Consider the following 25,000-nt stretch of genomic DNA (forward strand, 5'->3'; position numbering starts at 1 on the left):
AATAAGCAGCGGTATAGAACAAACATACAGCCCAACGTCTGTAAACAGCATGGTTAGGATAAGATGGAGAACGTCTGTAAACAGCACGGTTGGGATAAGGTGGAGCTCAAATATAAGAGTGAAGCATGTCGGCTCAGGGGAGGGCAGGAGGTGGTGAGGGTGGAGGACAAGGGGGAGCAGAGTGAGAGAAGATGCCATGTAGGAGACAGATGAGGACCCATTGCATGGCCACTTGGAGGACGGGTAAAGGACATATGTGCGTGTCCCATATAGAAGACTGATTAGGGGACAGGGTGCAGGGAATGGGGTTGGGACTCCACCTGCTGAGAGCGACAGCTGTTCCTCGTATCTCATTGACGTTGGCGATGCTGCGCTACGTCTAACACACACAAGGTCACCCGTCAGCACACACACCATACGTAGCCCGCTGTGTGTGTGTGTGTGTGTGTGTGTGTGTGTGTGTGTGTGTGTGTGTGTGTGAGTGTGTGCTTGGCCTTCCTCTAGAGTCTGTGAGTGGTCGACCCTATGGCATAGCTGCATGTGTGGCAAACACACACACACACACACACACACACACACACCGTGTTGACTGAAAAAGGCCTGGCTTTATCCATAATGGCTAATGAAATGTCCATGTCTACATCATGGGTCAATTAGATCGTTAACTAATTCAATAGCAGTTATTAGGGTCCACTCAAGACTAGACACACAGGCGTTGTCACACACACACACACACACACACACACACACACACACACACACATACACACACATACAGAGAGAGAGAATCCCTGGAGAAATATTTTACCAGACAAATGAGGGCAGGAACTGTCTCCTCTCTTGTCCTCTCTTATTCTCACTCCTCTTTCCTCTCCTCTCTCCCCCTCCTCTTCTCTTTTCTCTTCTCCTCCTCCTCTCCTCTATTCTTCTCTATTATCCTCTCCTCTCTTCTCCTCCTCCTCCTCTCCTCTCCTCCCCTCTTCTGTATTCTCTGGTCTCCCTTCCTCTTCCTTATCTGGCTAAGACCTCATAAGCACAGACCCACGCACTAGCAGTGGCTGTAAGCCTATACTATGTACACATCCTGCTTTTAGGCAGAGCCAGAGTGCTCACCGGAGCTATCTATTCTGGCTCACCTCACACATGTATTGCGGTCACATGCTCCACACACTTCTAGACAAAAACACAGTCACACATACACACACATATACACACACACACACACACACACACACACACACACACACACACACACACACACACACACATACAAACACACACACACACACACACACACACACACACACACACACACACACACACACACACACACACACACACACACACACACCCTTCTGCAGTGGTGCAGAGCTTGCTGAGGTGCAGACAGTATTGACCACATCAGAGTAATTTAGGGGGGACCTCGAAGCAGCAAGCAGTAAATTACTCTCTGTTGCTCTCTCTCTTGCACTGTTGCACTGTACACACAGACAAACACACAAACACACACACACAAAAACACGCACACACACGCACGCATACGCACACACACACACACATGCACATGCACATGCAAGCGCACCCACACACACGCACAAGCATGCACAAGCACGCATACACATGCACAAGCAAGCACAAACACGCACGCACGCATGCATACATGCACACACTCAAGCACATATTTCCTTATATTCCTCAGCCTTTGTGTGTTTATGTGTTTATGTACATGTCACAAGAGAGAGACAGAGAGAAAGAGAGAGAGAGAGAGAAAGAAAGAAAGAGAGAGAGAGAGAGAGAGAGAGAGAGAGAAAGAAAGAGAGAGAGAGAGAGAGAGGGTCTTGGGTGGATGAGACACCCATGGTCATGTCCATCTGCAGTGTTAACCTATAGCTATGAAACACACATGCTGAGGTCATCACAAAGGGACTGAGGTCATAAGAGGTAGACAGACCAGTGAACAGTCAACCATCTGGCTGCTTTCTTTTTTGTAGTAAAACCCACATCACACACATACACACACAGACAAACTCACACACACATTCACATGCACACGCATGCACACACGCACGCACACACGCACGCACACACACACGCACACACACACGCACACATACGCTGCAGACTTTAGTGAGGTGTTAGATTGTGCACTCTCCTCCCTGCTGCCCTCAGCACGGTTAGATAACACACATTAGATAACGGTCAGTGTTCTCCCCTCTCCTGCCCTCCCTCTCCCCTCTGTCCATCTCCATCTCCCTTATCTCTCTTTAGCCCTGTTTACTCTTCCTCTACCCCCTCTCTCTTTCTCTTTTCTCATTTCTTCTCTCTTTAAATGTCTCCTTTATCTCCTTTCTTTATGCTTTAGCTGTTCTCGTTCTCAGGTTCCATCCACTTCCCCTTTCAATGCTATCTGTCTCTCTCCCTTTCTCACTCTTTCCCTCCTCACTCCACATGTCCCTCTCTCTCCCTCTCTCTCTCGCTCCCTCCTCATATCTCTATCTCTCTCTCTCTACTCACGCCACATCTCTCTCTCCCTCTCTCCCTCCTCATATCTATCCCTCCCTCTCTCCCTCCTCATATCTATCTCTCTCTCTCTTTCTCTGCTCCCTCCTCATATCTATCCCTCCCTCTCTCCCTCCTCATATCTATCCCTCCCTCTCTCCCTCCTCATATCTATCTCTCTCTCTCTTTCTCTGCTCCCTCCTCATATCTCTCTCTCTCCCTCTCCCTTTCATGAAGGCTGCCGGACCCCTTCAGCAAGCATTACAGACAGCCAGTCAAACAAACACAACAACAAGAGAAAGAGGAAAACAATGTGCAGAAGAAAACAAAAGCCTTTGATGATAATTACTCTGGATTTGATATTCTTCTCGTGTGAGAGCCCAGGGACACACATATGCACACACACACACACACACACACACACACACACACACACACACACACACACACACACACACACACACACACACACACACACACACACACACACACACACACACACACACACACACACACACACACACACACACACACACACACACACACACACACACACACACACACACACACACACACACACACACACACAGACACCTAATGTACACAGAGAGAACTCAGTGCCAAGAGCATCACAGCAGGACGCTGCAGACTCATGGACCACGCAGGTCCTTTCTCCCTCTCTTTCTTTTCATCTATTTATCCCCTTCTCTCAAACTACTCAATGTCCTTCTCTCTATGTATGTGTATGTGTTCTTTAAAGTGATTAATGAGACAGAGAGAGTGCTTGGTGTCTAAAAGTGTGAATGTTCTCTGCTTTATAACTGTGTGTTGTCACACCATGTTTTTGTAAATGTCAGTTTATTTTGAAGACATTTCCCTTTTCCGACCACTACCTATTCCTACATGACCAGCTTCTCTCTCTTGTCTCCTCAATGACCACTATTGAGCACAGGTTGCCATCCTTAAACAAGTTTATTTTACTCCCGCAAATAGACACAGGAAGAGAGGGGATGAGAGATGGGAGGAGAGGAACAGGAAGTGTCTGTGGGTCAGATTCAAACCCTGGTCCTCATGAGCACCTAGGCCAAGAGGCACAGACTATAATATGTGCAGTGCATGCAAATGTACTGTTATCTATCTGCTTCTCATACTTATTATTCCTCCAACCAATTTGTGTGTTTAATTCAGCTCGAACCATTTAACGTACAAACTTTGTTCAACCATACAACACTGCTTAGGAACAATGTCCAGTAGCACAACTTGTAACAAAAGTTGTATCAACACCTTCGCTCAGGAATTGTTCTGGTCTAAATTGGTGTAAAAGTCTGCCCCAGAATCTGAAGCAATGACCTCATCCAGGTCAGTCCTGGCCAAGGGCAGGTTGGAGTGTTAGACATGTGTTGGATTTGCAGACTAAAGCGACAGCAGCTAAATTGAGAGACAGGGTCATTTTACGGGTCATAAAAAAACTACATAGACATGAAAGTGCTCGAAACAAAAGTGTAAAATGCCTAGTTAGTGCTGGGTAACATCCGGACACATTACCACCCCCCCCCCCCCCTCCCCAATCATGCCTTTCATGGTATCATAGATATTTTTAGTCACAGAGACATTAAACGGTTTCTAAGGCCTTTACACCTGCAGCCATAGGCTACCTTCAAGAAGGACTTTTAGGAACATTCCTGTAAGCTTTTATGCTTTTGTCTACTGTGGTGAGAGTAAGAGTATATTTATTTTACTTTGTTTGCTAGAGACCATGTTTGTGTGTGTGCATGTGTGTGTGTGTGTGTGTGTGTGTGTGTGTGTGTGTGTGTGTGTGTGTGTGTGAGAGAGAGAGAGAGAAAGAGAGATAGAGAGCGAGAGAGAAAGACAGAGAGAGAGTCTATATCACACCTTTCTGTAGACTCATGTCGACCATCCGCGGCTCAGCCAGCTCCAAGAAGAAATTCTTGTTCTTCTCATACTCCTCATCGTCAATGACCTTCACCTGAATCGTTTTACTGTTGGGCCACCGAGAAAGAAGGAGGAAGGAGAGGAGGAAAGAAAGAAGGAATAGAGAAAAAGAAAAAGAAGAAAGAAAAAGGAAAGGGAAGAAAGAGACATAAGGAAAGTCAGTTATGATCTGCTTACAGAAAAACCCTCATTAGAGTGCAAAAGAGCAAACAGTAACCAAGAAGTTTAAAAGGTCAGGTGTCAAAGGTGAAAGGTTAATCCCGGACCCTCTGTCCAGTGCACTCCTTGGCACTACTCTGCCAAGGTCCTTCACTGACCTCAGACGTCCTCTCCATCCATACAACAAACAAACAAACAAACAAACAAACATCATCAGCATACTCTACGCTGATGTGTTCTACACCAGAAATGCTCAGGTAAAGTAGAGTCAAGTTAAGTTCAAGCAATGTCCCATCCAACAGACTAAAGCCACACAGTGTGGGATTTCTCAGTCATGTACCACATGGTAGCTCACACTACACGTTCAAACGGCTCGCACCGAAAGACAGCTGAAAAACAATTCAGACATGCCAGAAATCTCACCTGGTCAGGCTAGAGATGCAACTTTGACTGTTACATCTTCTAACTGGCTGTCAAACTGCACAACAAATCACACAACAAATCAGAATTTGGCCCAGTTCTAAAGTTTTACTGGGTCCAATTGAATCATGGGTAAAATTGTACAGTGTCTGTCTGGCTTAATAAGACACAATGAGAGCCATTCATTTGATTACAAAACGATAGTAATTAGGAAGTAATCAGATAAGTAATTAGCAGTTGGTGCGATTCCCAAACCCCCTCTCTCCACCCATTTTGTGTTGCTTGGAAACTTGGATAATTTGGGGATTTGTATCACCAAGGACAGGAGAAGAAAACACACAGAAGATCTTAGAAAATACTGTCTCACTGTGTAACACTCAGTACTTTTGCAGTGTTGCACATTGTCAAGTCAAGTCTATTACAGATGGCTGGTATGTCCATTATGTCTAGTCAGTTGTCATTGAACAATGCACACAATATCCTCTGTTGCCTTGAAAGGTCCTCTTGAAGGACAGACACAATCACTACAGTTTTTGGTTCAAATAGACACAGCAACAGGGCACCCCCAACACACACACACACACACACACACACAGAACTCTAAATCCCTCTCTTCTAAATCACTCTCCCTTGAGCCATAAATCCGACGGATGACCATAGCTGATCAATTGATATGGCAATGGAACAATTCTTGCATCTGCCATGACAATTGCAATAGAACAAATATAAAAACAGACAACATACATCTAACTGAGTCATGGGTAAACAAACCCACACTATGTCTGGCCATGTAGTCCTGCTGCATATTGCTGTAAAGACACATACATTTGACCTCCAATGGGAACATGCTTTATAAATGCTTTACAACACTGTTGTAAGAAACTCTACAGCTTTTAGAACACCAAATTATGGCTATGAAAGTGTCATCAAGAGCGTCTGAAGTCCAAATGTAACAGCAGCACTTGAGTCAGTAGAAGTACGGGGCCATTCAAAGAAAATCTGAGCTAGAATGAAATGAATGGAGACGAAAGATGTAAAAGTGACTAGAAGCACTTTCCTTATATAAGAGTTTGATTAGCATGCTGTCTGACGTGTGTGTGTGTGAGAGAGAGAGGGGAGAAAGAGGAGAAGGGAGACTGCTTGTGTTTTGTATGTGTGTATTTAAGCTAGACAATGTGTGTGAGTGAGTGAGTGTGTGACTTGAAATAGGTCTGAAATTAGACTCTTTCGTTGAGATTTGCTTCCCAAAGCCATATTAACCCAGAAAGCCCTGCTGAACCCTCCACACTGGAGGCTAATGCCCATTTGGAGCCATTCTTCAGTCGTCTCCTAAATTATAGAATGAATTTCTTCTGCTCTAGCGATGGCTACAGGACTGCCTCTATGAGAGATAGCGTATAGCGTATCAAACAGCACAGTACCGCCTGGGACATCGGGAAAACTACTCAGACTGTGCTATCAGACCTATGAACATGTAAAAGGGTTTCGTTTCGAACCAGACCTCTACGGGTGAGGGCATACAGGTGACATGGCATCACCCACCATGTTTGCTATGGCAACCCCAAACCAGCTGGGGGCGCTAGCTCACACACAATCTCTGAGCCTTTGTGCAAGTGACCATGACTGTGGTCACACACACACACACACACACACACACACACACACTCGCACACATACAAACAAACACACACACACACACTGACAGGGCAGAGGGTTTTAAGTCAATGTGTATGTGTGTGTGTGTTTGTGTGTGTGTGTGTGTGTGTGTGTGTGTGTGTGTGTGTGTGTGTGTGTGTGTGTGTGTGCATGTGTGTGTGAATCTGGCATGACACGCGGTGTGTGAGCTATTAGGTTTATGATGAACCTGTGTGCGATCTGATGCATACGATCTCATAAAAGTCCTCCACACACATGCTTGTGTGACATTCTGCCCCGTCTCTATTGGACCACACCCACAGAACCAACCCATCATTCACACATTATTACAACACACACACACACACACACACACACACACACACACACACACACACACACACACACATTATGGACTCCAGACACAAATGTTAATCCATAGATCTCTGGAGGAATTAAACATGTATTTCCATTTCATTCTAATGCACCAGATAATCCCCCTCCCTCTCTTCCCTCCCTGTACTAAATCCTGTTACCACACCACACCACACACACAGCAGAACACTCCATCTCTTCATCTCTCCTTGCTCCCTCTGTTTTTCTCACTCACTCACTCACTCACTCACTCACTCACTCACTCTCTCTCTCACTCTCTCACTCTCTCACTCACTCACTCACTCTCTCACTCTTGTCACTCAATGTTACATCAAACTCCCTCAATCCATCAATCTCTCTCCCTCTCTCTCTCTCTCTCCTCTCTCTCTCTCTCTCTCTCTCCCTCTCTCTCTCTCTCCTCTCTCTCTCTCTCTCTCTCTCTCTCTCTCTCTCCTCTCTCTCTCTCTCTCTCTCTCTCTCTCTCTCTCTCTCTCTCTCTTCTTTTTTCTTCCCCAAGCATCACAAAATGTTAATGTTCCCGACTGGTTTGTTTCCTATAAACTCTCCTTATGTCTGTAGTCTGCCTCTCTCTCTCTTTCTCTCCCTTCTCCACCCTGATTATATTTCTTTCACACTCTGACTCTCATGCCTGCTATAAAAACTATTTTTGTCTTTCCTTCCTTTCTTTAATGAAATACTTTCCTCAAATCAAATCAAATCAAAAGTTTTATCTGTACGTCTCTGAGAGTGTGTGAGTGAATGTGTTTAGGTAAATGCATGCTACTTGCTCCAGTGCGTTACTGCTTTGAACGGCCTGATGAAACCGTAAGGTAAGGTAAAACCACAATACTGAGTACCACTGAAATTCACACACACACACACACACACATGCACACACACACTCACACACACACACACACACACACACACACACACACACACACACACACACACACACACACACACACACACACACATATTCAATTATCAAGGCTGTCCATGTCTCCATAGCAACGAGCGAATGGGGAGGGGGAAGGCAAGGGGAGGCGAGGGGAGGTGAGGCGAGGCCGGGGGTAGCTAGTGGGATCTGACAGGACTAATCACAGAGCCTCACGAGACCAAATGCATCCAAAACCCCCAAACATGACGGGTGGCATGGCCGGTAACCATGGTGACGCGAGATGGCATGCCCTGTACGGTGGTGTATGGTGTAGAAAAGGATGGTGAAAATTAGGCAGATGAGCAGAGAGGGAAAAGGAGGGAGGGAGAGAGAAGAGGGAGGGAGGGAGGGAGAGAGAGAAAGAGAGATAGAAGGTGGGAGGGAGGGAGGGAGTAAGAGAAATGGGTTGTAATTGTTGCTCTTTATCTGTTTTGAAGCAAAAACCCCTCCTTATATGAGGGGGAGAGAGGGAGAGAGAGGGAGAGAGAGAAAAGGAGGGAAAGAGAGGGAGTGAGAGAAAAGGAGAGAAGGAAGAGAAAAGGGAGAGGGATAGACTGTGACAGAAAGAAGACATTTGGAGATATAGATAGATAGAGAGAGGGAGATAGAGAGAAATAGATTGATAGGTAGATAGAGACAGAGCGAGAAATAGATAGATAGATAGATAGATAGATAGATAGATAGATAGAGAAATAGAGTGAGAGAAATAGAGAGAAATAGACAGATAGATAAAGATAGAAATAAATAGATAGATAGATAGATAGATAGAGATAGAGAGAAATAGATAGATAGAAAGAGAGAAAGGGAGATAGAGAAAAATAGAGTGAGAGAAATAGAGAGAAATAGACAGATAGATAAAGATAGAGAGAAATACAGTAAATAGATAGATAGATAGATAGATAGAGAGAGATAGAGAGAGAGGGATGGATAGAGAGATAGCTAGCTAGATAGAGATAGATAGATAGAGAGAGAGAGAGAGAGAGAGAGAGAGTTAAAGACAGAGGGAGAGAGAGATACTGGGGGAGAGGTAGAAAGGAGCTAAATTTAGCGCTCGGCACTCACCACATTACCACGGCAGCGATAAAGCAACATTACTCACCGGGAAACTAGGAAGCCGAGCGCCTCTCTTTCAGGCTCACCAACACCATGGAAGGTTAGATTAACTACGCCAATGACTAATGGCCACCATTCAAAAAAACATAAGCACTTTTATGAGGCAAAGTCACAACAAACCACAGAAAGCAATAATAGCGGGAAACATGGCTCCCTAAAGAGAGAGGCCACAGTGGCCTTGGAGTTGTAGCCTGAAAACCAGACTCTCTGACTTCCGGAAGTAGGCAGGCCGAGGCCAGGCTAGTGTAGTTGAAGGACAGAGGGCAGAATGAATATGCTCGTAGAGGGCAGAATATGCTCGTAGAGGGCAGAATATGCTCGTAGCTTTCTTTCAAAAAAAGACCACCACCATTGCACTCAAAGTCCCTTTCACCTTGTGTATTAGTTTTATACTCTGACAGTACAGAACAATAAAAATGCTTTACTGCATATTATTTGATTGAACAGACAGGCATATAGAAACACACACACACACACACACACACACACACACACACACACACACACACACACACACACACACACTTTTACACTAAGGAGTCACTTCTCATTTGGGAGTGAGTCATTCTTTGTGCTGCTGTTAAGAGTCAATAAAATTCTTACAATCGGACCAATACCATCCACACTCTCTAAAAGCAGCTAAACATTGGACTCTCTCAGTCTGAGTCTGAGACTGAGTGTGTGTGTGTGTGTGAGTGTGCATGTGTGCGAGAGGATGAGAGAGAGAGAGAGAAAAATATATTTATTTTCTATGCAGACAATCTGGTTTTACTGCTTCCAAAGAAAGAGTGACTACAGCAGAACCAGATGTACAGCAAGACAAATCAGCAGGCACGTTCGATCTTGCAGCGCTGCACAGATCTGGCTGAACGTAAGGCATGTTTGTATTGTAAAATTTAGCCAGATCTGCGCAGTGCTGCAAGATCGCACTGATTTGACGCTACCGGAACACAAAGCCAGGCATTTTACTTCCTTATCTTCTTTCCAGATACATGTTTTGTATAACCTCTCTGTACACCTTTGAGGTTTACAATACTTCGGTTTGTGTGTAGGGACCCTCACCACATCACTGCAGAAGTGTAATTATATTTTGAGCATTGTCAGTGGTATAAAATAGCGTTTGTTTTTTGACGTGCTAGTTGCCCCTTTAGCCTTCCCTATAAGCCCATTCAGTGATGATGCAACAAACGGTCTTGCTCAAAACTCCATCAATTAACGCAATTGTGCTCTAAATCAAAAGTTTGTACTTAATAAGTACCGGAAATATACCCTAGGTTGTTTTTACTCCGGAGTTATGCATTAACATCAAAAACAAAACTTTAACATTCCAGAAAAGAACCAGGTGTCAGGGAAACGAACATAATTTCACCCTTGGTAAAGCAAACATTTAAAATGTAACAATTATATACCTTGGTTTGGAAACCAGTGCAATGGAAACCTAAGCTTAGCTGCCAATGAATGGACAGAAGAAGCAAGAAGGGCTTTCTATGCCATGAAAAATCTTTTGAATTAGAATTTGCCTCAAAAGAATTTCAGCCTGTTGCTCTATATGGCAGCGAAGTGTGGGGTCCTTTGATGAACAAAGACTTTGAAATATGGGACAACAGCCCAACTGAAACCCTGTATGTAGAATTCTGCAGGAACATCCTCAGAATACAAACACCCAACGCATGCAGGGCAGAATTAGGCCAACACAATCTTTTATTGAAAAGATCAAATTCTGGCATCATATAAAAACAAGAGACTCCACCTCGTATCATTTCAAAACCCTAAGAGCCAAGAATTGAATACAGAAAAGAGCCCCATAATTCAGTTTGTCCTAAGGCTCCAGCAAATAACTAACACAACTAACTAATTAAACTAGGCTAACTAAAACTAATGGAAATAACACTAATCTGCCTCAGTACACAGACATCCCTGTTGAAGGAATGGATACCAACCAAATTATCAACACACAGAAAGAATAAATATCTGACCTACAGGTATGGCACAACACCAAAACAAAGCAAGCTAAAAAGTTACTTGAAACTAAATAAAGAATAAGGAAAATATTTGACGATGGTAAGAGACACTAAGCTAAGGGAAAAAATGACAAGGCACAGGCTCAACAATTACAGTCTGGCAACTAAAACACAGCCTGGTTTCACCAGACAAATTCACTTTGATTCTGGCTACTCATTGGGAAACACTTACATCGCAATAGGTGTAGACTTTGCACTAATTATCGCTCCAGTCTATTCATCAGGGATTCCTAATGTACTTTGTACATCACCTAAGCTTTACACACGGACAATAAACTGTATTGTCTGTCAGAAAACAATGCATTTACCTTTGCTGTACAAACTTGCACATTCTTCCATTCTGACTGAAGTGTTTTGATGTTCAGAGGCATTGCTGCTACCAAATTACCACTGGCACTTTCCATTTCCAAACCAACGTCAGCCCCTCTCGTGGCTGATTGGTCAAGGGTTGTTGGAAACGCTAGTGAATTGAGCGTGGACAGACTAGTATCTCAATGAGATGAAAATGAGCAGAGCTAGTAGGTGGGCTGGGCCAGGCTAGTGTGTGCATTGTGTTACAGTAAACTACACGTCTGCACCAGCTGTCCACATTACAAAGAAATCTGCTCCAAGATGCCGAGAAAATGAGATTGCTTTCAGGGGAGGAGCTTCACATTACACATACAACTGTGACACAACGACGAGCGACCCTTCACGGACACACCTATACATGCATACATGTGCAGAACATATTCATTCACTTACTGCAACAACCGTATGCACTCACACAGGCTCACACACACACTCACATATATATATATATATATATATAGATATAGATATAGATATACCTACAGAATAATTTACAGTGCCTTGATGAAGTAAAAAAATGTTTGAGAGAAAGAGAGAGAGAGAGAGAGAGAATGAGAGAGATACGTGGCAATGAGACAGAGAATGAGAGGATGAGAGAGAATGTGAGAGGGAATGAGAGGAGAGAGAGAGAGAGAGAGAGCGATGAGGGAGAGAATCAGAGAGAGAATTGAGAAGGTGAGAGAAAGAGAGGGATAAGAGAATGAGAGGGATAAATGATAGGGAGAGATGGATGAATGACAGGATGAGAGGATGAGAGAATGAAACAGAGATGGGAAAATGAGAGAATGAGAGAGATGAGAGAATGAGAGGGATAAATGATAGGGAGAGATGGATGAATGACAGGATGAGAGGATGAGAGAATGAAACAGAGATGAGAAAATGAGAGAATGAGAGAGATGAGAGAGGGATGAAAGAATAAGAGGGAGATGCAACAGACACATAAAAAAGGCAGATGAAAATTAAGAGAAATATGATGAAGAATCGAGGGAAGAGGGAGTGAAAGGGGAGAATTAGAGAGAGAGAGAGAGAGAGAGAGAGAGAGAAAGAGAGAGAGAAAGCATGAAGTAAAGGAGTGATGGTGCTGGTGGCTCTCGTGGGAAATCAGTGCTGTAATCAGACAGTGCTGTTTGGTGTCAATGCCTTCTGAATTATAACCTTGATTACCACACACACACACACACACACACACACACACACACACACACACACACACATATGCTCTCTCTGCCTCTTTTGTTCATCTGTCCTGCTGTCTCGCCCTCCTGTTCTTTCCTGCCTCAGATCTAATTCTCTTGGCCACTATGGCCGCCAAGAGAGCAGGTCGTAAATGACATCACAGAGGCTCTCCAGCCCAGACCACACCCTGCACCTCCTACTGATCTCCCCCTGGAGTGTGTGTGTGTGTGTGTGTGTGTGTGTGTGTGTGTGTGTGTGTGTTTGTGACTGTGTGTGTGTGTATGTGTGTGTGTGTGTGTGTGTGTGTGACCGTGTGAGTGTGTATACATGTATGTGTGTGTGTGTATGTGTGTGTGTTTGTGTGTGTACGTCTGTCTGTGTGTGTGCCTTCCCAGCAGCTCCCCATCACCCCCCCACCACCTTCCCAAAGCCCCCTCTCACTGCCCTCCTCCCCAGGAAGATGGAGAGATAATGCACAGCTCAATGGCTGCGATAAGATGGCTATGTTAGTTTCAACACAGTTTTAACCTTTTCACTTTAAGGTTCATCTTCCATTACCACATAACATCATAACAGTTTGAAATGTTATTGGTTGCGATAAATTGTTGTTTTTTCAGTAGGTGGCAATGGGAACTCAGCAAGTTTTACCTGTAATCAAAAGAGACCAATAGAGATTATTCTCACCTCAGATCTCTTCGATGCAGTTAAAAGCACTGCAAAGACTGCATAACATAGATAAGTTCATTTTTGTGTCATAGAAAGAGACACAAAAAATCATATACAAATATTTAACAAACAAATATTAACAGGACATTGCATTTTTTCCAGTTATTTAACACATATTTCCTTTTGCAAAGCACCAAATGGTGCTGGTGCTTTGATGAGCTATGTCTCATTTTGGGACATAACAAGACTTAATGACGAGGCGTTGCTAGCCGTTTTTAACACTATTTGACTCAACAGCTGCATTACAAGGCAAAATTAGCTTTACTGTAATGAGCCTAGCCTTCCTTCGGCATTTCCCTTAAATAGGCAAATTCTGTATGCCCTTATCATACACATGCATGACTCTAGAGGTCACTTGTGACCTTGTTATTTCGTCCCACTGGGGAAACTCCACATGGGTAGTCGGGAGGCACTGAAGCTTGCTGGGGTATCTTCACATACTGCTGAACCCTCCCCTGCTTCTGAGCTCCCCCGCCAAGCCTCCCTCCGAACACGGATGAAAGAGAGAGAAAAACTGGCAGGCGGGCAGAAAAAATAAAAGAAAGAAAGAAAGAAAGAAAGAAGGAAAGAAAGAAAGACAGTTTGTGAAGTATCTGTGATGTGTGATCATTACATACTATCCCATCACTATTCTTTTCTCCATTTGTTATCGATGCAAGAAGAAGAACCGGAGGCCTGGACCTTCTCAGCAGTGGACCCCCCCACACACACACACACACACCCCTCCACTTCACTCAGACCCCCACCTGGCACACTCTCTCTCTTTCTCTCTTTCACACACACACACACACACACACACCCCTCAACACACACACACCTCCACTCCACTTCATTCAGATCCCAACCTGACACTCTCTCTCTCTCTCTCTCCCTCTCTCTCTCTCTCACACACACACACCCCTATCTCACTCCACCTTTTGAAATGCAGCAGCTAACCTTGTAGGCAAAGCTTGCAGTAAGTCTACCAGACTCCCATATGTATTACCCAGAAAACTATTGATCTCTCTCTCACTGTGTGTGTGTGTGTGTGTGTGTGTGTGTGTGTGTGTTTGTGTATGTGAGAGTCTGTGTGAATAAGGTCATTGTATCAGTATGTGTCTCTGTGCGTGAGAATGAATATGTGTCAGTGTGTGTGTGCACGTGCATTGCTTTATGTGTATACATTGGTATGTGTGTCTGTGGTTTGGGTGTGTGCGTTTACACAAGTGTGTACACAGAAAAAAAAGCTTTTCCAAAGGTGTATGTGTGTGTGTGTGTGTGTGTGTGTGTGTGTGTGTGTGTGTGTGTGTGTGTGTGTGTGTGTGTGAGACACATCACTCGGGCTCCCGAGGGTCTCCTGTGTCAACTGGAATATCAGACACCAGCTTGTCCTTTCGCAGTCTTCTGAAACCCCATCTTCCATTTGCCCAGTGTTCTCTTCCTCTTACATCACCCCACCCACCCATCCACTCACCCCACCAACCCATCACTGGCAGATGTTGCCTGAATTATACATGTTTGCATCAATCCCAGCTGAGCAATGACAAGAGGATAGGACTGATGCACACACACGCATGCTAGCACACACACACAAACACACACTCTCACACACACACACACACACACACACACAAACACACACGTGCACATATGCACAAACACGCATGCCTGTGCACACACACACACACACACACACACACACACACACACACACACACACACACACACACACACACACACACACTGTGTGTCTTCCTTGCATTGGATATCCCAGAGCAAATCCACCTCCAGTGTGTTGTCAACAAGTGAAGCAGCTGCACAGTCACAGTCATACTCTTTCTCTCTCTCTGTCTGTCTCTCTCTCTGTCTCTCTGACACACACACACACATGGAGGGAGAGAGACAGAATCCAGACACACACACACACACACACACACACACACACACACACACACACACACACACATACACACACACACACATACACACACGGAGGGAGGGAGACAGGATCCAGACATTTGAAACTGCCAAACCTCTTCCACTTGCTCTGCTCCCCATTTTCTGTTACCATGGTTACGAGTCACCCTTTTAGCCCTCGGCTCACCCAGGGAGACATATGAACCACAAATACACACGCACGCATACACACTCACACACACACACTCCCTCTCACACACACACACACACACACACTATTTTTTCACTGGAAAACTGATGGGCACAGCAGCCAATTTTTCCAAACTACTCTGTCTCAACCTGACCCAACTGGAGTCATTTTCTTCATTTACCCCTACTGCCCCTTTACTGAGACTGAGCTATCCGTCTAACCACTACAGCCCCTTTACTGAGACTGAGCTATACGTCTAACCACTACTGCCCCTTTACTGAAACTGAGCTATACGTCTAACCACTACTGCCCCTTTACTGAGACTGAGCTATACGTCTTACCTCTACTGCCCCTTTACTGAGACTGAGCTATACGTCTAACCACTACTGCCCCTTTACTGAGACTGAGCTATTCGTCTTACCTCTACTGCCCTTACTTCCCCTTTACTGAGAGTGAGGTATCCGTCTTACCCATATTGCCCCTTTACTGAGTGAGTTATCCGTCTAACTCCAGCCATCTCCAAACAGGTCTCAGAATTCCTCTCATGGAATCCTCTCCCCGATCCATATCAATCTGGCATCAATAGAGGTCTGTTGTCTGTGACAGAAGCCTTAAAGAAGCCAGATCACCAGCTCAGGCCTCCGTCCTCATCCTACTTGATGCCTTTGATATAGTTAACTATCGTATAACTTGTCGTACTCTTTAATTCAAATCGCTAATGCTGGCCTACAAAGTGATGTCCGGTTCCACACCCACTTAGTTGAACGCTCTCATAAAGGCATATGCTCCCACCTGACCACTGCGGTCCTCCAAAGAATGCCACCTGGCACACACAGGGATATTATCCAGGGCTCCAGTGTGCGACCAATTTGGTCGCATATGCGACCTAATTTTTCAAAAGTGCGACTAAAAAAAATCGGTGCGACCAGCTTTTCGAGAGAGGAAAAAGTGTCCGCATTGAAACTCTACCTTTGATTCAATAACAGACACATATTTGGCCAATATCGTGGTTTAAACAAATCACAGATAGTGAAGGGCAGGACCTCCCCTCTGATTGGCCGTGGCCCAGTGCCTGTGTGTAAATTTGAAAATGCGTGTGCTGCAGAGAGAGAGAGAGAGAGAGAGAGAGAGAGAGAGAGAGAGAGAGGTCAGAGACCCGTCAGATAAACAGAGTGGATGCAGTGGCATTACAGTGTGGTCACATAGGCCGAGATAAATGTCCCCTCTCCCCACTGCCTTTCGGCGGCTGGCAGCAGCAAACCGATCAGACGAGCCCGAGATGATGATCAAGTTTATCGTTGCCTACGATAGGCCTAGTGAAACTTCCCTTCACCAAGTTCAGTCCGAAATAATTATTCACCAGAAAAATAGTTTGAACGTAAACCTGACGTACAGGAATGCCACTTTTGCGCCAAATTTATAGGAGTCATTGCAGATGAAAAGACGTCTTAAAATTGCGAACAATGCATACAAGGCCTTCGCGAACGAAAGAGATCCAGATATCGCCGAAAAGGAGTGCGCCATTGACCGCAGTTACATGCAGGGAGTAACCCGGTTTTCAACAGCAATAATCAATTTAATCCGGTATTTGGCGCAAACCGAATATCGCTGCTACATTTAAAGCCTGAATATTCCCTGCATGTATAACTGTGGTCATTGTGTACGGTGAATTGAATGGACACATTTAGATCGAGCATGGCAAGTCATTGCAATAGCCTATAATAATAGGCCTACCATTTCGTTACTGCATTAACCATAGTGATGTTCTTATTGAAAATTTAAAAATACTAAAATTAAAAAGTAAATTGCATTGTGGGGCTGTCAAATGATTATTGCAATCATTGCAAAATCACATAAAAATCCCCCAGGCTACTTGGAAAATCTCTTTAAATTGTGCTCAAATACATTTCTATTGAAGATGCTAGCCTGGCGAGCTGGTTTAGCCAAGGCCTAAAGATCATAAAGGATAGAATGTAAGACATTGAGCCATGAGATGTGCAGTTTGAAGCCCTTAAAAGATGTGCACTGTTAATTTGCTCACTGTTATTTTTATTTAATTCATCTTGAGATGTTTTAAGTTTAAATTTCAGCTCAGTGGAGCACTTAAAGCACCAACACTTCATTAAGTTACTTTTCTTGTAGAATTGTAAATCATAAGTCATAGGACAACCTATATAGGACAGTAATTAAGGATAAAAAGTGAACCTGCTGCGGTGTTAAATGCGATGAAGTTGAAAATTTGGGTGCACCTAACTTTTGTGCTGGTGCACCTAAGAAAAAAAGTTAGGCGCACCAGTGCAACCAGTGCAAAAAGTTAGTCTGGAGCCCTGTTATCAGACCAAACACACCCTCTCAAACAACAGAGTCAACGCCTCCAATGATACCCCTGTCCCTCCCGACCATAGGAACTTTAATCAGATTTGAATGAGAACATGACTGCGCCGGCGATGAAAAAGGCGTTGCATGCTAACACATGTCATGTGTTAGCATGCTGGGGGTGGATGACGGCGCTGTTGCCAGCGGAGCAGATGTGAGGTTAGGAATGTGTCTATCAGCCTGTCTGCTCGCTGCCAAATGCTAGCAGGAGCATCAGCGCTGCTGTCAAGGGTTTGGGAGAACACACACACACACACACACACACACACACACACACAAACACACACACACACACACAAACACATAAAAACACATACGCACACACAAACAAACACACACACACACACACACACACACACACACCCTCACTCTCTCACACACACACACACACACACACACACACACACACACACACACACACACACACACACACACACACACACACAAACACATCCGTAGAGTATATGCAAACAAACACACACACACACACACACACACACACACACACACACACACACACACACACACACACACACACACACACACACACACACACACACACACACACACACAATGTACATACATATAATAAATACTCAAGTGCTCAATCATATACTCAACCATACTTTGTTTGTTTGTTTGTGGTAATGTGTACGCATGTGAATGTTTTTCAGACCAAGGTAGAAAAGGATGAAGGACAGAGTAAATAAGGGGTAGAAATGGATGGGGGAGAGATATATTGGTAAAGAGAGAGAGAGAGAGAGAGAGAGAGAGAGACAGAGTAGAGAGAGAGACACATATGCCTCCAACCAACCTTCAACTCTCCTGTCTATGTGAAGGAGGAAAGGACAAAGGAAAGAATCAGAGAGAGAGAGAGAGAGAGAGAGAGAGAGGGAAGGAAAGAAAAGAAAAGAGAGGGAGAGAGAGAAATAGCAAGAGAGAGAGAGAGAGGGAAGGACAGAGGAAAGAAAAGAAAAGGAAAGGAGAAAAAGAAAGAGAGGGGGTGGGTGGAAGAGGAAATGAAAGGAGGCAAGAGAAAGGCAGAGAAAGTGTGAGAGGGGCAGACAAGGAGAACTAATCAAATGAAAGAGCACATTTGTCCTCCTGTTTTTCTGGTACGCAGACTTACGGAGAAGATGCATCAGGTGATTGTGTCCATCTGCAGAGAGCAACAAGGACACTCGGCACCCCAATACCAACAGAGCGAAGAAGGGAAGAGAACATCAGAGAAAGGGACAGGTAGAGAGATAGAGGGATAGAGTAATTGAGAGAGAGAGAGAGGGGAAAGGAACAACAGTGCGCTTTGGGTTGCAGTCTGTGCATGTTAATTGTGCTATACAAATAAAACTGACTTTACTTGACTTGACACACACACATAGACACACAGATACACACACACACACACACACACACACACACACACACACACACACACACACACACACACACACACACACACAGTCCATGGAAACAGACTACTACTTTTAAGTTTGATTGACTAAGTGTACGCACCATGCAGCCCTGTATGTCTATAGCGCCTTGTTAACAGCATAAGAGCTGCAGCCCAGGATCCAAGTCTAAATACCACTGTACTGTAAGCCCACCGTAGAATGGTATGAAATTGTGTGCAATAAAGAATTAAATTAAATCTTCATGGCAAACCTTGTGTGAAATGCCAACACAAAAAGTAAAATGATATAGATTTTTGGGTACCAGTCTGTAACAAATGAAGTTTCTCTCTCTCTTTCTCTCTCTCTCTCTCTCTCTCTCTCTTTCCCTCTCTCTTGTGTGTGGGTGTGACTCTTTGGGAAGTCGGTAGCTCCAGTAATTACAGTTTTTCTCAGTCGCTTTGGTGCTTTTCTCAGATCAGAATGAATATTCTCATAACTATTAGGTCAACCTCCACAACATTTAGTCATTTGTGCACATCATAGTAGCAATTTCTCCTTCCTCTGAACAAATTGCAAATGCTTTTGAACATATATAAGTTGCTTTGTCATGTAAGTCAAAATGAACTATACTTATCGATGCTGAATAGTCATTTCCAATAAAACTAATAGTCTTCATTTCATTGCTTGAGTCATTACATACAAAATTGGTGAACTAATTATCAAATTCTGTCACAATGCTGTAGAATTGCAAAGAGCATATACAGTAAAACTGTGAAACGTACATATTCAGTGTCTTGTACTCACTTACTTCCCTAACTACAGCAATTTGTAACTTTACTGTAGTTTTCAAATGGCTGTACAAGAACTGTATAATGCTGTCTTGAGCATTTTCAGGTAGTGTCACAGAGTTCCGACCTTTTTTGCATGGGAAAACACTGAGAGCATAAACTGTCGTAAAGAAAACATGACAAAGCCATTTGACTATCTTGTTCATAAACGATGGTGTCAAGACTTCTCATTTTGATGACACTGACAGTTTCATTGACATAAATACTTGCTTTTAAGGAATGGACTATCCATTTTGAGCAAGTGACGTGCTTTGCACTAATTATTTTGAGAAATGCACTAACTGCTGTGCAAATGTTAATAGTGATGTGAGAAAAGCACCAAAGCGACTGAGAAAAACTGTAAGAGCTAACAGTGTATGATAGCTGTGGTGGCTATCATAACCATAATAGGAATTAGGATTCAAACACATCATTATGCCAGCACTCTCAAACATGTAGTAGTAGTCCTGCACTCCTCCCTCTTTCCTCCCACATCATCCCTCTCTCTCTCTCTCTATCTCTCTCTCTATCTCTTTCCCTCTGAGTCATTCTTTCGCTCTTTCTCTCTGCATGTGTATGTGTCTTGCAATAGTAAGGCAGCAAGTATGTGTGTGTGTGGGTGTGTTTGTATGAGTCTGTGTTTGTGTGTGTGTGTATGCTTGTGTGTATTTTAGTGGTATGAGTGTGTGTGTGTGTGTGTGTGTGTGTGTGTGTGTGTGTGTGTGTGTGTGTGTGTGTGTGTGTGTGTGTTGTATGAGTCTGTGTTTGTGTTTGTGTGTGTCTACATGCTTGTGTGTATTTGTGAGTATGAGTTTATGTGTGTGTGTGTGTGTTTGCATGAGTCTGTGTTTGTGTGTGTGTTTGAGTGTGTTTGTGTGTGTGTGTGTGTGTGTGTGTGTGTGTGTGTGTGTGTGTGTGTGTGTGTGTGTGTGTGTGTGTGTGTGTGTGTGTGTGTGTGTGTCTGTGTGACATAACCAGCATGCCTGGGGAGGCCTGCTACACTGCTACATGCCTATTCAATTAAGCTGTCCACCCCGGCTCTCTCCTGATCCATCTTTCTGCCGTTCCCTCTCTTTCTTCTCATCCCCCCTTCTCTCTCATCCCCTCTTTCTTCGGAACACACTGGTACTGCCTCTACATAATCTCTTTTCCTCTGACCAGAGCAACATCTCCTTTTTCAGTATCTCTGTCCATTTCTCTCCATGTACCTATTGTTTATCAAAATGAAAGAGACAGACAGACCAGATATACTTACATACAAACAGACAGACAGACAGACATACAGTATAGACAGACAGATAGATAGATAGATAGATAGATAGATAGATAGATAGATAGATAGATAGATAGAGAGATGTGTCATTTGAGATGTTAGCAAAGGGTTTCCTCCCATTGTCCCTCTCCTGTCTTTTTGTCTCTATCTTCCTTCCTCTCCTCTTCTCATCATCCTTTCCTCTTCTCATCCTCATCTCCTTGTCTCATCCTTCTCTCCTTGTCTCATCAGTCCTCCTGTCATCCTCTCATCCCTCTCTTTTTCTGAGTGTGTCAGAGCCCATGGGGGATAAGTGTTCTGCCTTAATCAGGTGGAAGAGAGGCTATCTCTCTCTCTCCCTCTTTCTCTCTCCCTCTCTCTCTCTTGGTTTGTTTTTATTATTGCTCTGAGTTGCCTCTGTCCTCACCCCCTCTCTCTCTCCCTCTTTCTCTGTCCCTCTCTCTTTCTCTTTCTCTTTCTCTCCCTCTCTCTCACTCCCTCTCCCTCCTGCTCTTATGGTTTGTTCTTATTATTATTCTGAGTTGCCTCTGCCCCTCCCCTCCCCTTTCCATCTCTCTCTCTCTCTCCCTCTCTATCTCCCTCTCTCTCTCCCACTATCTCCCTCTCTCTCTATCTAACTCCCTCTCTCTCTCTCTCTCCCTCTTTATCTCCCTCTCTGTCCCCCTACCCATTCTCCTTTCTTGTATGTCAGTCTGAGAGTCATTTTTTTAACCCGATTTAGCTCAGTTCCAGCTTCCACGTAATACACACACAACGTCACAAACACCCTAACAAACGAATGAAACAACTTACAATTGTGTGTGTGTACTTGTGTGAGTGTGTGTGTTTGTGTCTGTGTATATGTGGGAAGGGCATGTGGATTGCGGCATTGGGTTATATGTTAATATGTGTGAGTGTGTGGATTTGAGGGTTATTCTTGTGTGCTGACTCATTTGCCCTTGTCATGCTCGACATACTGTCACACTCTGTCCCCTCCTTGTCTCAGTCTCTCTTACAACACACACAGACACGCACGCACACAGGCACGCACGCACGCACGCAAGCAAGCAAGCAAGCACATTTGCATAGCCTTTCCTTAGCTCCACCATTGCTGAAGAAGAGTCCATAGAATAGAACCACTTGGACAGACAGTAAATGGGCAGCTATTTCTCACTGGATGATTGGATGATTTTTGCTGTCCTACTTTGTGCCTGATGGTAAAAGACACTCCTAAAAGCTCAGCTGTGGGTCCAGTCTGACCAGCACATCATATGCAGGTCTGCCAGACAGGACATGTGTATATGTGCGTTTGTGTGCAAGTGTGAGCAAGAGAGAGAGAGAGTGTGTGTGTGTGTGTGTGTGTATGTGTGTGTGGGAGGAGGGATGGTTGTAGGAGTGTGACTCAGTCTATGTGTTTGAGTTTGATTCTGTGTGAGGTTGCATTGCATTACTGGGCCTCATTATGATCATATGTTCAGACATACAGTATTTGCTGTCCTGCCTACAAACACAGCCCGTCCTCTCACACACACACACACACACACACACACATACACACACACACACACACACACACACACACACACACACACACACACACACACACACACACACACACACACACACACACACACAGTGGTGATGTGGACATGAATCGCTGCGATATGAATAAATCCCATGAGCAGTGGAACGTGCCATCACAGCTGAACAAACATGAAGACATACACACACACACACACACACACACACTCCAACACATACTCACTCTATCTACACCCATCATTCTCACAAAACACACGTGTTCACACACACACAAAGACACACACATACCACACACACACACACACACACACACACACACAGACACTAGAAAATATAATTTCTAGAACTTGTTGTTCATACTACTGTAACTACTGGGGGAGAGGAGATGTTCTCTTCCAATGAGATTATGGGACACAAGTGACCAATCTGAAGCCTAATAAAAGACGCCACAAAGAGAACACTGAGTCACACGATGACACAGCATCATGTGACCAAGTGTGTGTGAGTGTGTGGGCAAGGGGATGAATTTGTGTTGAGAGAGAAGATAGTCATGCAGAAGCACTAATGACATTATGTAACAGAAGATTTCCAAAAAATGTAGCAATATCTTGGAGAATCTCTGCATCAGTGACTGAACACCATGCGAGTGAATGAGACTCGAGAAAATGAGAGCAATGGTGTGTGTGTGTCTGTGTGTGTGTGTGTGTGTGTGTGTGTGTGGTTATTGCTATGTTGTAGACAGTAGACTTTCTAACATTATTATTTATTTATTTATAATGGTGTGTGCGTGTATGAGTGTGTGTAACTGTGTGTGTGTGTGTGTGTGTGTGTGTGTGTGTGTGAGAACGTGTGTGTATGTAAGTCAACAATATTGACTTCAGAAGCAGTCGGCTCGGAGCCTCAGATTAATAACTAGATGTACTGCATAGCGGTACAAAATATGACCGCCGCTCAGTCCTGTACATCCATTCCGCGAAAATAAATCATATAAATGAATTTGTCTCCATCTTCTACTCCATCCCCCACTCTTGAAACTTTTGTGTATGCTTGTTTGGAATGTGTGTTTGCGGGCCGCACACAAAGTAGCCTACTGGCGCTGCAAAGGTGAATAGATTTGTAGCACTTGCCAAAAAAGTTGTAGCATTGTTATAAAATCACAAGTAGGGCAGTTCATCACAGTCCATCCATTGCAACTGGACTGATGAAAGGTACACCTGTAGGCTACATTGTATTTGGGAAAAGCAGAAGGTAGCAGCATAATGTATTTATTTATTTATTATTAAACAAAACAATCCCTGTCAGTTCCATGCAGTTTTCAATAGCTATCAAGCTTTATTGTCAATGCACAAATTAAATACCAGTAGTCTAAAACAAAATGCCGTTTTACCCAGTGGTGCAAATAACTGACATGTCCAAAAGGGCCTTCATGAAATGCGTTGCTAGACTGTTCATACACATTTCAACGGGCCAAGTTGAAGAGCTACTGTCCGTTATTGTTTGTGCAAATAATATGCTGATTCATGTTCCCTTGCATTTTGCAACTATGAGGTCCATGGTTAGTCTGGCTTTCGCCAGACCAAGCTCAATCTTTTAAGAAATCGAAAAGGAATCGCCGGCAGATCAGGCTGAGTTCACCCAGCCTAGTCCATGGTAGTCACCAGATAGAAATATTGTTTAATTTTGCATAAAAATGTCTTCATCCTCGGCCACGGTTCAGGTAGTTATTTAGGAAAAAAAATTCCGTAAAAGTCTAGTGGGGCTACATACCCACAAATTTCATGTGCCCCGGTGTTTTGGTGTCCCGGGTATCGTTCACCAAAAATTCAGGAAGTAGATGACGGGGAAAAAAAACTTCCACAATCCCTACATGACCGCTTCGCTAGCGACGGTCATAATAAAGATATGAGTAGAGGTAAGGCATTCCAACTGAGGAGGTAGAAGACAGACAGACAGACAGACAGACAGAGACAGACAGACAGTCAAACAGACAGACAGACAGACAGACAGGGTGGGTGTTTGACAGAGAGAGAGAGAGATGTACAGAAGGTGGAGCAGATAAGAGAATAAAAGAGTTGAATGGAGAAAAAAGGGAAGAAAGGGAAGAAAGGGGGAGAGGGAAGAAAGGGGGAGAGGGAGTACATGACTCGCTTGACAGACT

General features: G+C 44.1%; 1 protein-coding gene across 4 annotated transcripts in view; it reads right to left on the reverse strand.

Moving 5' to 3' along the window:
• slc8a3 (solute carrier family 8 member 3) overlaps positions 1 to 25,000 on the reverse strand; it is a 93,718-nt gene that overhangs the window by 18,295 nt on the left and 50,423 nt on the right. For all 4 annotated transcript variants that reach the window (XM_048228547.1, XM_048228549.1, XM_048228546.1 and 1 more), the window contains exon 3: positions 4,393 to 4,499. In XM_048228547.1, the coding sequence (XP_048084504.1) occupies positions 4,393 to 4,499 (107 nt within the window). The remainder of the gene's footprint in view (positions 1 to 4,392; positions 4,500 to 25,000) is intronic.

The sequence above is a fragment of the Alosa alosa genome, chromosome 19 (genome assembly GCF_017589495.1).
Source record: "Alosa alosa isolate M-15738 ecotype Scorff River chromosome 19, AALO_Geno_1.1, whole genome shotgun sequence".
In the NCBI taxonomy this organism is placed as follows: domain Eukaryota; kingdom Metazoa; phylum Chordata; class Actinopteri; order Clupeiformes; family Clupeidae; genus Alosa; species Alosa alosa.